The following is a 13,798-nucleotide window of genomic DNA, read 5'->3' on the forward strand; positions in this document are numbered from 1 at the left end:
GCTTTTACACTATCTCCAGCCTTCCAAACCATCCAACCTTCCCAATCCTCTTCAGATTTGATTCCAAATTGTAATTTGGAGAATCCCACCTGCAATCTAATAGTGCCCATTTCCCCCTAGTGTACCATCAGCACCTGTGGTCTTACCTCATCTCTGGCTGCTGAACCTATTGACCTTGCCCATGTTGCCCACACAGTCCAGGCTGGCATCCCTCCGTCTGTTGCCCTTGTCATGCCTGTTGCCATTCCATTACAATCCACTTTACTTTAGTCTTTAGAGATACAGCATGGAAACAGGCCCTTCAGCTCACCAAGTCACAGGGAGAAGGTACAAACTCCATACTGACAGTACCTGCAGTCAGGATGAAACTAGGTCTGTGATACTGTGAAGGGCCTGTTCCATTTTCACGACAATTCAAAACCTCTGCCGAGTTTAAAGGACCTTAAAAAAAATCAAGATTGTGGTAATCTACGACCTTCCACGACTATGTTCACAAACTCCTACGAGTATGTCTACGAATTAACACGACTATTTCGATGCCCTCCTTACGAGTAAAAAGTTGCAATTTCTTTAATCCCAACCATTTTTTTACTCGTGGGCATTTTTTACCAGGCTGGAAAAAACGTCCCGACTTACCTGATGCCCCGAGTACCTACGGCTAGCATAACAAGCCGCTATGATATATCTATGAACTCCTACGGACTCGTTACGAACATTCTGCGAGTTTGATTCAAGGGGAAAACTTGGGAGAATTCGTGAAATACCTCGTGAAAGTGGGACAGGCCCTTGAGGCAGCAACTCTACCGCTGTGTCACCATGCCAACCTAGTTTGGCCAAGTCTCTGGATATCTGCCCTGATACCTTTTTTACATGTTGATTTTTCGGTGCATAGATTGTAGTGTAATGGAAAGCAGTGCAAAAAGATAAAGTGCAAGAAAGGAATAACTGAGTGAGGTGGAGTTAAGAGTGAGGGGATGTGAAGGCACCTCCAGGATGGGGTGTGAGAGAGGTCATTCTTCACGAGTTGGTAGCTGCTGCCTTTCCCTTTGCCTGAGATTCCCGACGACCCACACGATAAATGGAAAAACCTTCAAGGGTGTGTAGCAGGGTCAGGTGAACAGGATGAGCCATATCACAGTGAAACGAAGAACACAATAATCCCTGACCCCCCCAGCTGCAAAACATCAGCTTTGTTCTGGACCTTCATGTTTGTCATCGACTGTTGTGGAGTAACTCAGCAGGTCAGGCAGCATTTCTGGAGATAAAGGCTAGGTGACTTATTACCCCCTATAACTTGGCTGACTTTGTGCTACTCCTCACTTGCAGCTTTCTTTCCCCTACCCCTGCAAGCAGTCTAAATAAGTGTCCTGGCCCAAAACATCATATATACATTCCCTCCACAGATGCCGCCTGACCCAGCACGCTGAGTTACTCCGGCACTCTGTCTCAGCACTGGATCAAATGACTTTCTGAGTCAGATGGGACAGATGGACAACAAGAAAACATGTTAAGGAGAGCAACATGCAAAATGCCACTGCTTTCTGGTGCATTTTATTTAACTTGTTTGAAGATGGCAAGTTATTTCAAAATATTTTGCAATTACATTTGCAATTACTTTTGCTATTACAAAGTATTGGTTCAAAATACTTTGAGATTTGAGATTTCTCCGATTCCAATTGTACTCAAGCGCGCTTTATGCTGCCTCCAGCTGGAAGGTTCTACAACACCAAAGCCTACTTTTATTTATAGTGTATGAGCATTTGATTGCATGTATTGTGAGGAACAACAGTTTCCCTTAGTGATAACAGCCTATACTCATTACTCCATAAAGATTAACAAGTGAGGCATGGGGTGTTTTTGATCTGCGCAAAACTTCCCAACAGATCAAATGTGCAGCTGTTCTGGTTCCTGAGATTTGTAAAACATATTTAATTTTAAATGTGCATCCTGCAAAAGTAATTTTTAAAACATCTGCTTTGTTCTTTTTCTGTCTTGAGTGTTGGAGTGAAGACATTCTCTTTAACATGTGTGTGGATTGGCTTCTCCCCATTTCTGCTTCAACATCTCGCAGCGGCTAGCAGCTGCTGCCATCTGCTGGAAGGATGGATGATGCACTGGTTTAAAAAAAGACAGAATGCTAGGGTAACTCAGCGGGTCGGGCAGCATCTCTGGAGAACAGATAGGTCACGTTTCAGGTCGGGACCCTTCTTCATAGTGGTCCATGTTCTCTAGGGATTCAGTCTGAAGAAGGGTCTCGACCCGAAACATCGCCTATTCCTTCTCCCTGAATTTAAAAGAGTTAGATAGAGCTCAAGGGGCTAGCAGAATCAAGGAATATGGGGAGAAGGCAGGCATGGCATACTGATTGTGGATGATCAGCCTTGATCACTTTGAATGCTGGCTCGAAGGGCCAAATGGCCTCCTCCTGCATCTTTTTTTCTATGTTTCCAGGGATACTTCTTTTCCCGCTGAGTTACTCCACCAATTTGTGTCCACCTTGTGTAAACCAGCATCTGCAGTTCTTTCCCACATAATGCCTGACTCGTTGAGTTATTCTAGCTTTATGTACCTTTTTTTTGTAAACCAGAATCTGGATTTCCTTGTATAAACATTTTGTTGCATTGATCAGTTGTGTTGGATTCATTTGTTGCAATGATCACAAGTTAAACGTTAAAATTAAATCTTTTAAAGAACTGAAGATCAATAGATTCAGGTTATAGTGAAAGATATTGATGTATTTAAAATGCTATTTTATGTCTTTCTGTAAACTGAACACCTGTTAAATTTCATGTCACAGTGATTTACAAGCTCTTGTCTTTTTGCTGTTCATGGACTTTTCCATACGTTCTTGACATTTAACCTAATTTTGAAAAAAAGGATTTGCTGTTTTTGTCAATGGACTCATGAGAAGGGATCTCGAATGCTTTGAACACCCGTCATCCATTGTGAAAGTTACTGAGCTGTCAGTGAGGGGAGGGGAGATGGGGGGGGGTCTCTAGATTTTGATTCATTTCCCAATTCAAATGCTATTTACCATATGGACAAAAATGATGGCGATGATATTCCTGTGTAGCTGCTTCCTACATTGTCTAGATAACGGAGATTGTACATTTGGAAGATGTGCACAAAGGGGTGATAGTTTCTGACAGTGGACGGGGTGCATTCCGGTCAGAATAGGAGTATGCCTTCTGGTCCTTCATGCTTTATGTGCCATTGATCAAGATCAAGGCTCATCTGACTGTACGCTCGATTTTGCTGTAGAGTCCTCATATCTCTTCATTTCTCCATTAAATTGAAATGTATTGATTTTGAGTTTGAACAAACTTAGTAACTCAGCTTCCACTGCCTCCCAGCATGGAGAATTCAAAAGACCCACCACCTGAGTGGTGGCGCTGACCAAGCAGCTGCAACTCGCCTGCAGTCTGTCTGTCTTTTTCTTTTTTTTTCTTTTGACTTGTTGGAGTAGGTTTTAGTTTATTTTTAGTTGTGTATGTGTGGGGGCGGGGTAAACTTGTTTTAGTCTCATCCTTCGGGGGGATACGACCTTTTCTTTGTCGTATCTCCGTCTCCATCTGCGCTGAGGCCTAATCGCGGAGCTGGCGGCCTCCAACTGGGGCCAACCTCGAGGCTCCAGAGGCAGAGCCAGGACTCACCATTGCGAAGTTGGCCGACTTCGGGGCTGTGGTGGCGCTGTGGCTGCGGCCCGACTTCGGAGCCTCGGAAGCTTCGGCCGCGGGCCCAGTAGACGACGACATCGGGAGCTCGCAGGTCCCAGGTTGGTGACCGATTCTCCGGAGCTCCTGCAACAACAGCTTCTTTCGCTGGACTGGAGGATGGCAGCTTCGTCCGTCCCGGGCCTGAAAAGCTGATGAAAGCAAAGACTTTTGTGACTTGGACAAGTACCTGTAGGATAGAACATTAGATGGCAGTGGGTGGAAGGTGATGGTGCTGGTGGGATGGGTTTAATTGGCAACTCTACCAAAGAAGCAAATACAGACCTCATTGTCTCTTGTGTTACATCATTTTGTGATTCTGTGAACACACAAGTCTCCTTCCAAAGGCAAGAAAGTTGCACATTACTTTTTTGTGACCTAAAAAATTGTTGTTCCTTTTAGATTGGTTGAAGAGTTCATGTTACTGGCAAACATGGCTGTAGCCCACAGCATCAACAAGTCATTCCCAGAGCAAGCTTTACTTCGCCGCCACCCACCACCTCAAACCAAGATGCTGGATGATCTCATCAAGCTGTGTGAGCAGCTGGGATTGCAACTCGACTTCACTTCTGCAGGCACGTTGCACGTAAGTGTTGAGAAAAACAGAACTCAGAACCAAATGATGCTTTGAATTCATCTTCTCTCCATGATCAAAGAACAGAAAATATCAGTTTCACTAAAAATATTTCACTTTACATGATCTACTTCCCACACTGACCTTTCTGTCCTGGGCCTTGTCAGAGTGAGACCCAGCGCAAATTGGAGGAACAGCACCTCATATTTCGCTTGGGTAGTTTACACCCCAGCGGTATGAACATTGACTTATCTAACTTCAAGTAGCCCTTGCTTCCCCTCTCGTTCCATCCCCTCCCCCTTCCCAGTTCTCCCACCAGTCTTACTGTCCCCGACTACATTCTATCTCTGTCCCGCCCACTCTCCTGACATCAGCCTGAAGAAGGGTCTCGACTCAAAACGTCATCCATTCCTTCTCTCCAGAGACGCTGCCTGGCCCGCTGAGTTACTCCTGCATTTTGAGTCTACCTTTAATTATATGCTGGGGTTTAGTTTGAGCAAATGTGAGGTGTTGCACTTTGGGAGGTCATAAGGTCATATGTGATAGGGGTAGAATTAGGCCATTCGGCCCATCCAATCTACTCCGCCATTCTCTAGATGCTTTCAAGAGAGAGTTTGATAGAGCACTTAAAGATAGCGGAGTCAAGGGATATGGGGAGAAGGCAGGAACGGGGTACTGATTGCAGATGATCAACCATGATCAAAGTGAATGGCGGTGCTGGCTCGAAGGGCCAAATGGCCTACTCCTGCGCCCATTGTCTTTTGTCTTTTCAATCATGGCTGATATATCTCTCCCTCCTCACCCCATTCTCCTGCCTTCTCTGACACTCATACTAATCAAAAATCTATCTCTGCCGTAAAAATATCCACTGACATAGCCTCTCCAGCCTTCTAACCAAATAAATTTCTCCTCATCCCCTTCCTAAAAGAACGTCCTTTAATTCTGAGGCTATGACCTCGAGCCCTAGACTCTCCCACTAGTGGAAACATCCTCTCCACATCCACTCTATCCAAGCCTTTCACTATTCTGTGTGTTTCAATGAGACCCCCCCTCATTCTTCTAAGCTCCAGCGAGTGAGGTCAAATGTATGGGGAAAATATACAATTGAAGGCACGACGCTCAATAAAACTGATGTGCTGAGGGATCTTGAGGTCAAAGTCCATAACTCCCTGAAAGTGGCAACTCGGTAGAGATAGACGCAAAAAGCTGAAGTAACTCAACGCATCAGACAGCGCCTCTGGACAAAAGGACGTTTTGTGTCGAGACCTTTCTGAAGAAAATGTCTTCTGAATGGTAGAGATGGTTGCTTTCGTAGTTCAGGGCACTGAGAAAAAGGTTCTGATTGTCTACACTATCTATGCCTCTCATCATTTTATGTACTTCCATCGGTTCTCCCTCTGCCTCCACTGGTCCAGAAAAAAAAAGGTGGTGATATTTTCCAAGGCTGGCTTAAAGAGAGGGCTGGAATCAAAGTGCAGCCCGCCCCTCAGCTCGGTGAATTTATTTTTCATCATCTGGCACGTGAGGTGTGTTTAGCTCAACCTCAACTTTTCATTGAAGTTGTAGTTGAAATAATTCCTCAATGTATTTAGCCCTTTGCAATTCTATTCACATTGTCATCTCCAGAACCTGTTTTTAAACCATTAAAATTAATTTACTCATCATTTTTACTGAATGACCAAAAGGGGAATAATTTGATAATGTTTTTTTCTTCTTACCCTTTCAATATTTCAATTAGAAACCAGAGCAACTTTTATGGTCTAGAATTCAGATCTAAAGTGGCAGCCGAAACAAAAACACAAATAGTGGGAATATTTGGCAAGTTGGGCAGCATCTGTGGTTGGAAGAATCTGTGGTTGGAAGAAGTTTGTGGTTACTGGCCCTGATCAGTTGGAGAAGTGAAAAGACAAGTGTGTTGTAGATTGCACTGGAGGGAGGAGGAGAGGGGGAAAGAGGGGGTGTGGGTTGTGAAGGCAACAGTAACACCTGCTGCTGACGGTGTGAAACGTTGAACATTGGAAGTGGCAGCTGCAGCGTACAGAGTTTACTGGATGTCTGAAATAAAAGAGAATGCCAAAAATAGCAGCAGATCAGACCACATCCATGGCGAGGAAATCTGAGGAGATGTAACAGTTTAGTTTAAAGATACAACACGAAAACAGGCCCTTCGGCCCACCGAGTCCGCCCCGACCAGCGATTCCCGCACACCAACACTATCACACACATGAGGGACAATTTACAATTATATCAAAACAATTTACCTACAAACCTGCATGTCTTTAGATTGTGGGAGGAAACGGGAGCACCCAGAGAAAACCCACTCAGGTCGTAGGGAGAATGTATAAACTCTGTACAGACAGCACCCATAGTCAAAATGGAACCTGGGTCTGTGGTGCTGTAAGGCAGCAACTCTACCGATGTGCCGCCTCTCAGGTGATGGATGGCTGAACATCAGAGCTATCTTGCTCTGACATGTACAAGAAAGGTAGTTCATCTGAATCTCAGCATCTTTGTCCTGGTGTTTGGCAATCAGAGAAATATTAGTCGTTAAATCTTTGATCCTTTGTTACCTGTGATTTTTTTAATGCCTTTATAGTTTAACCCCCCCCACAAATAACAATGTAAAAGTCCTGTCCCACTGTGCGAGTTCACCCAAGAGCTCTCCCGAGTTTAAAAAAAAACAAAACTCGTGGTAAGCACATAGAATGAACGTAGCGGGTACGTCGGAGCTCAGGACGTCTCTTAGCGCTAACCTGCCGTTGATTTTTTTAAAAGTTGGGAGAGCTCTTGGGTGAACTCGTACAGTGGGACAGGGCTTTGAGAATGAGCAGATAATCAGATGTGGGATAAATATTGATCTCTACACCGTGGATATGTCCTCTGCCTCTTGTTGTGGTGCCACTAAACCTCCCTTGAAGAACAGACTAGGGCTCCATTTCTTGTCTCATCCCAAAGACGGCACCTCCCAGATTGTATCTCACCCCCACCACCGCCTCTGTAACTGGGCTCAGACTGAGTACTACTTGTGCCCATGAGCCTCGGACTCAGGGATATGAGTGCAACCTGTGGACAGGCACAGCTGACCCAGCAGGAACAAACATATGTGATCAGGTGGAAGGCAAGAGCATAAAAAGGTGAAGGAAATGTTGGAGAAACAGAAGGAAGTACAGGCTGTCCAGGAGATGTAACTGGTAATAATGCTTTATTTGTCATTTGTGAAACAGACGAGCTTAAATCAAACACTGGGAATAGATCAATATTCTGCCGCCAGGAAGGAAGTCCTCACCCACATGTGTGCTCGACCGATGCAGGTGAGACGTTTACATTGACACAGCTCTATTTGGACAAAATTACTATTTAGTTTGTTAAAAAGATTGTTCATTTTATTTTTAATTTCATGAATACTTGCTTGAACTCTGCCAACTGCTTATGCATGAGAGATGCATTATTGATGAAAACCAAACTTACATTCACAAACCCGTCAGCATGTGATAATGTATCGTGCTCACATTTGGGTTGAATGTTTGATGGGAAACCATTCCGCAGCATTGTACATGGAAGGATGGCTGGCAAGGACCTGGCCTTGAGAATAATGCCGTCCTCAAATTCTGTGCAGATCTGGGCTCATCCGGCAAATTCTGTCTCCCTACATTTGAGTGTTAGGTTTCATAAATAAGCAAGTTACCCAAATAAAGACATCAATTCCTCACACCACACTTCAAATAGAGTGGGCATGATATTAATGCCAACTATCAGAGTTTACCATCATTACTTAGTGAAGAGGGCAGTATTTCTGCAAAAGGCTGATGTTGAACGGAGATTTTGGTTGCTAATAGATCAGTGCTCCCCTGTGTTTGCATTTGGTTAAATGAAGGTGGTCTTGTGTTTTTAAATCGCACACTCAGGCATAACTTAACAAACTCTATTCAATTATAAATTGAGACAGTGACAGGAGTTGGAAAAGTGGACAATCCGCCACAGACATTGATGGATGGTGGCGGGTTTTATTGGCAACAACACTTGCTCCACTGCAGGCCCCAGTTCTTGGCTAATATTTCCCTTCTTGCCTCAAGTATTGTATTCGAGTTAAGGAAATATTCCTGAAAGACTCTTTGGGTCAAACCCTGTCGGTTCAGTCCAGAATCATTACCCATGGTGACCCCGTGGCTGCAGAGTCCATTGCTGTGGATGTGGTCGGCCCATCACCCCACCCTACAGCATCAGAGACGCCAGCAGCCACCATGCCGATACCTCCAGGGCACCACCCACTCAGTATGTTGTCGGGGCAACTGCCCCAGCTGGTGGTAAAACCTGCGGGTGATCATTGGGTCATTGTTCCCCCTGTGAAGTCATTTCCCTCTCCCTAAGCTCCACAACTGACAGGCTTGATGCAAACTGATGCATTAATCCTCCCACAGTTCTCTGGGCTTCTGCACTTGGTGTGCAAGCACACTTAGATGTAGTGAGATCCAACGTACTGTTTATCCTCAGATTGGTCTCTGAAAGGCACAAACGTTTACTGCCTGAACTTATTGCTTGCCAGTATGATGCAATTCCTCACGGTTTAATATCAAAATAAAAGGTTTTGGGAAAAAATCAAGTTGCTAATATTATGTAAGTTAAATTTCCTCACTTTCTTGTGCAAATGTGTTGAATTATCCAGAGGTTGTTCAAGCCAAAAGCACCTCTTTGTTTGCCAGTTAATTTGCTCCGTCCGATTGTTTTCCATCCGTGTTAATCATTTATTAGGAAAGGCAAATCAAACTAATATTCAGTACATTTGTAGTATCTTTTTTTACATGTTAGATGTTTGCAGTTGTCTACATACTGTATATACTGTACATATTGTTGAAGTCCAGTAATGCATAGGCACGAGGAAAGCAGCAATATATTGTTTCTTCTAATCTGAATGGCATGTGACACGGTATCTGACAGTCACCACCCAACTTCCCTCTGTTATTATGTGCTGGTGTTTTATGTGGTTGCCTAGCAGTGCTTTTTTTGCATCATTTTTAGGTAGAGCATTTCTATTACTAGATACAGAGGAATTTAATTTATCATGGTATTTGTCTTTTGTTTCATAAGTCATCTGCTAGAATATTTTAGCATTTGCTGTCCAGAGTGCAAGGAATATTGCCATAGGCACATATTGTGAAGCTCTTGTAGCAGCCGCCACTTAAAAATATACTGGCAACACTCCTGAGACTCAATTGTGGGAGGAAATATCAGAAGATAGATTTTTTTAAAACAAAATATATTTATTCATAGCTTTGCAGCTGCATTGTATTCTAATATATCATAATGCAAATATAATGGGGGGGGAAATATATTTTTCTTATTTCCCCAAATGTCTGAACATATACAAAGCAATACGATGGTGTAATAGTTAAGGTGTTCCATGAACATGGTTGATATTGCGGTGCATTCAATTAGCTTCTCAACGGTAAAGAGAGTGATGTGTCACACCTAGATCGTTGCACCCTGACAACTGAATGATTTGAAGTATGTGTAAGGGAGAGCCCTCTGAATTAAAAACATTCCCGTTAAAGAGTTTGTTGTTGCGAAGTAACTTGAGGACAATGGCTTGATTCACTCTGCGACATTCAGAATCTTTGTCCTTCCTCACATCTTGTTCTTCATTCTCCATAGAGGCACAGTTAGACAGTGGTACACACCAGAAACCAGTCTATAAATTATGCCTGTTATCTTTCAATGCACACACATTTAATCTCTTTCCAGATGGCACAGTGCATCTGCACTGGAGTCCTTCCTGATGAAGCATTCTTCAATAGTCAGAAAAATGTATAAAGTTAAACGATGTTTTATGTTGTAACTCAAAAATATAGGCATCAATTTTTCAGAAAGCATAGTTTATTAATTACACCTCGAGACGGAATAATAATATTGTAATTCCATTGCAATTATCTGAATTTTAAATATATTCTCTCATGATGTACTTGATCGTAGGAATATTTTTGTTACTGGATTAAATCTGTATTCTCACATATTGACATTATGAAATGTAAAATCAATTTATTTTGTGTATAACAATATGTAGTGTATTTATTGTCACGTGTACAGATCCAGTGAAACGCTTGTTCTGCATTCTATCTAGTCCAACCCTCCTGCACATGTGTATAATAGATCCTCTTCCAGGCAGAGAGTCGCCACGTTCCAACGCCATCTTGCAACTTACAAGTCTCTGAAAAGTCCGTTCTCGCCCCATTTTTCATTTTCTCCTAGATTTCTGATTTTTGCATCCATTGGGTCATTCCAGCTATAATGATCGTTTTGTGCATGTGACTGTGATGGTGAAACTAGAAAATTATTGCAGTGTGTAGCTTTTAATCTTATGACAAAAGACATTGAAAAACGTTTTTGCATGATATAGCTTGCTCCGTCAGATTTTATTCAGATTTTGTGTTTAAACTGGTTAAACGAGTATACTAAAGTATCCAATTGCACCATTTGGGGCCTTTCTTTTTTCAGTTGACCAAATAGAATGTAAAATGCAGAGTAAAATTGGAAATCAAATTTATATTACATCTACAAACTACCCGTCATCTTTCATTGCAAAATGTTTAATCTCTTTCCAGATGGCACAGTACTTCTGCACTGGAGTCCTCCTTGATGAGGCATTGTTCCGCCATTATGCACTCAATGTGCCCTTCTACACGCACTTCACTTCCCCCATCCGTCGTTATGCTGATGTCATTGTCCACCGGCTACTTGCTGCATCTATCGGTCAGTTGTACGAGCTTTGCTTCAGTTGGGTTTGTGAATGAATGTGTGTTTGTATGTATCTGCATCTGAGTGAATGTGTTTAAAACATTGTCAGGAATCAACTTAGAAAACAAATCTCCAAAGTTTATAGATTCATAGAGTCACACAGAACGCAAATAGGCCCTTCAGCCCGACTCGTCCATGCCAACCATGATGCCCTATCTAAGCCAGTCCCACCTGCCTGCGTTTTGCCCTTATTCCTCAACCTTTCCTATCCTTGTACCTATCCAAATGTCTTCTAAATATTGTCTCAGCTACCTCCTCATAGTCATACAGCATGAAAACAGGCCCTTCGGCCCAACTTGCCCACGCCAACTAATATGCCCCATCTACACCAGTCCCACGTGCCTAAGTTTGGCCCATATTCCTTTGAACCTATCCTATCCATGTACCTGTCTAAATGTTTCTTAAGCGTCATGATAGTACCTGCCTCAACTACCTCCTCCAGCAGCTTGTTTAGTTTAGTTCAGAGATACAGCGCGAACCCGCCCTTCGGCCGATCGAGTCCACACCGACCAGCAATCCCCGCACATTAAGACAATCCTACACACACTAGAGATAATTTACACATACACCAAGCCAATTAACCTACAAACCTGTACGTCTTTGGAGCGTGGGAGGAAACTGAAGATCTCGGAGAAAACCCACGTGGTCACAAGGAGAATGTACAAACTCCGTACAGACAACACCCGTAGTCAAGATCAAACCCGAGTATCAGGTACTTCAAGCGCTGTAAGGCAGCAACTGTAACGCTGCGCCACCGTGCTGCCCTATACACCTGGTCCGTGCCGTTCCATACACCTACCACCCTTGCTCCTCGGGTTCCTATTGAAGCTTTCCCCATTCACCTTAAACCTGTATCCTCTGGTTCTCGATTACACTCCGCACACATCTGTGAATTGATTTCCATTAGCTGCATTTAACAATCCCCAGACACCCTCCTGCTTCATGGCTAATGAGTGCACTCACAATGTCAATAGCACTGGCAAACATCCTGGCCCCTACAGTTAAATGCAAGTCATTATTATAAACAATGACCTGTCAACCAATCCTGGCTGAGATGAGTATTTACACCATAAAACTCACAGTATTTTACTTTGTAATTTCTAACATATCTGCTGTGCTGCTGCAAGTTAGAATTTAATTGTTGCGCCTGTATGACTTGGTCTAGTGTGACAATAAAACACTCGCCTCTTGTCTTGACTCTAACAAAAGACATTGAATATGAAAAGCTTTCTTGTGGATGAGTTGCTGCAAGATTCCCATTCCCTCTCACACGGTTTTCTCTGGAGCCACTGTGGCAGTGATGCTGACAGCAATAACTCTTTAGTAATAATTCCAAATCATTTAGACCATGCTGTTTTGTTTTGTTAGTGCAAGGAAAAGGCTGGAGATTATTTCTGTTTTGGTCTTCAGTTCTAACCAAGTCTCTCCGAATAAAAGCAGAGTTTGGCTAATAAACAATGTGATGTGCGATTGCCTGGTTTTGCCTGTGCTGCTGAGAGTGTAGAAATATAACTGTGCTAACAATATTTTGCTTGTTGACAATATCCATTGTACCTTTGCATAAAGCATCCTTTCCTTGAAACTCCTGGGTAAGTAACATCCGCCTTACAAATGAAAGAACTACCACTGAAAGTTACAAAACTTGCACGGTGGCTCAGCGGTAGAGTTGCTGCCTCACAGCACCAGGGACCCGGGTTCAATCCTCACTATGGGTGCTATCTGTACGTTCTTTCCCTGACTGCGTGGGTTTTCTCTGAGATCTTCGGTTTCCTCCCACACTCCAAAGGCGTACAGGTTTGTAAGTTAATTGGCCTGGTATCATGTAAAATTGTCCCTAGTGGGCGTAGGATAGCGCAGGCGTGCAGGGATCGCTGGTCTGTACGGACTCAATGGGCCGAAGGGCCTGTTTCCACGCTGTATCTCTAAACTAAACTAACTTTTTGTTTTTTTGGTGGTCAACTCACCACTTAATCTCACATTTTATTATTCACAGAACAAATTAGTCTCAAACTGTGAATTCCTAATTAACCGCCAGCATCGAGGCAAAGTATAAATGTAACTATAATATCAATTGAAATGGGCATATTAGGTTGATAACTTGTAGCAACAATGATTGCACTTTACCAATGCAACATTTTAATTTTGTTCTCCAGTGGAATAATTAGCCATTTTTATAAACTCCGCTAAACCAATAATAAACTTTCAAGTGCTCCATGTTGACATTAGAATTATCGTTTAACAGCTGCCTTTAATATTTGCTGCTTTTCTGGATTTTGTTTTTCAGGTTCTGCTCAACAGGTGGGCCTTAATAAAAGTGAGATCCAGAAACAAGCAGACCATTGCAACGAGAAAAAAAGTGCCTCAAAAAAGGTGCAGGAGCTCAGCGCAGACATATATTTCTCTGTTTTTGTGAAGGTAAGGATACCAAGGATTATTTATCTGACTCCCAAGGTTGTTGTGCTGATGTCAGTTGCAGCAGGAGCAGGGAACGGACTGAGGTTGAAGGCCACCCTGTGCAAGTGTGAGAAGGATTGCTGGTGGAGCTGTGGCTGACACCCATTACGTATGTCCACTGTCAGTGTGCTTTTGGCCTTCTCCCTGTCAGTATTTGCTGACAAAATCAGCGCAGACCAGCGCCTTGTCCTGCAGTGTAGGCCCTGCCTAATAGCAGCTGGGAATGGTTGTGAGTTCAGCTGCTGCGTGTTACTGATGAGAATTAATT

General features: G+C 43.2%; 1 protein-coding gene across 1 annotated transcript in view; it reads left to right on the top strand.

Moving 5' to 3' along the window:
- dis3l2 (DIS3 like 3'-5' exoribonuclease 2) overlaps positions 1–13,798 on the top strand; it is a 178,458-nt gene that overhangs the window by 151,379 nt on the left and 13,281 nt on the right. Inside the window, exons 15-18 of the mRNA XM_055646207.1 lie at positions 4,116–4,299; positions 7,512–7,598; positions 10,884–11,031; positions 13,361–13,491. Coding sequence (XP_055502182.1) covers positions 4,116–4,299; positions 7,512–7,598; positions 10,884–11,031; positions 13,361–13,491 — 550 coding nt within the window. The remainder of the gene's footprint in view (positions 1–4,115; positions 4,300–7,511; positions 7,599–10,883; positions 11,032–13,360; positions 13,492–13,798) is intronic.

This window comes from Leucoraja erinacea, chromosome 14 (assembly GCF_028641065.1).
Source record: "Leucoraja erinacea ecotype New England chromosome 14, Leri_hhj_1, whole genome shotgun sequence".
NCBI lineage: Eukaryota > Metazoa > Chordata > Chondrichthyes > Rajiformes > Rajidae > Leucoraja > Leucoraja erinaceus.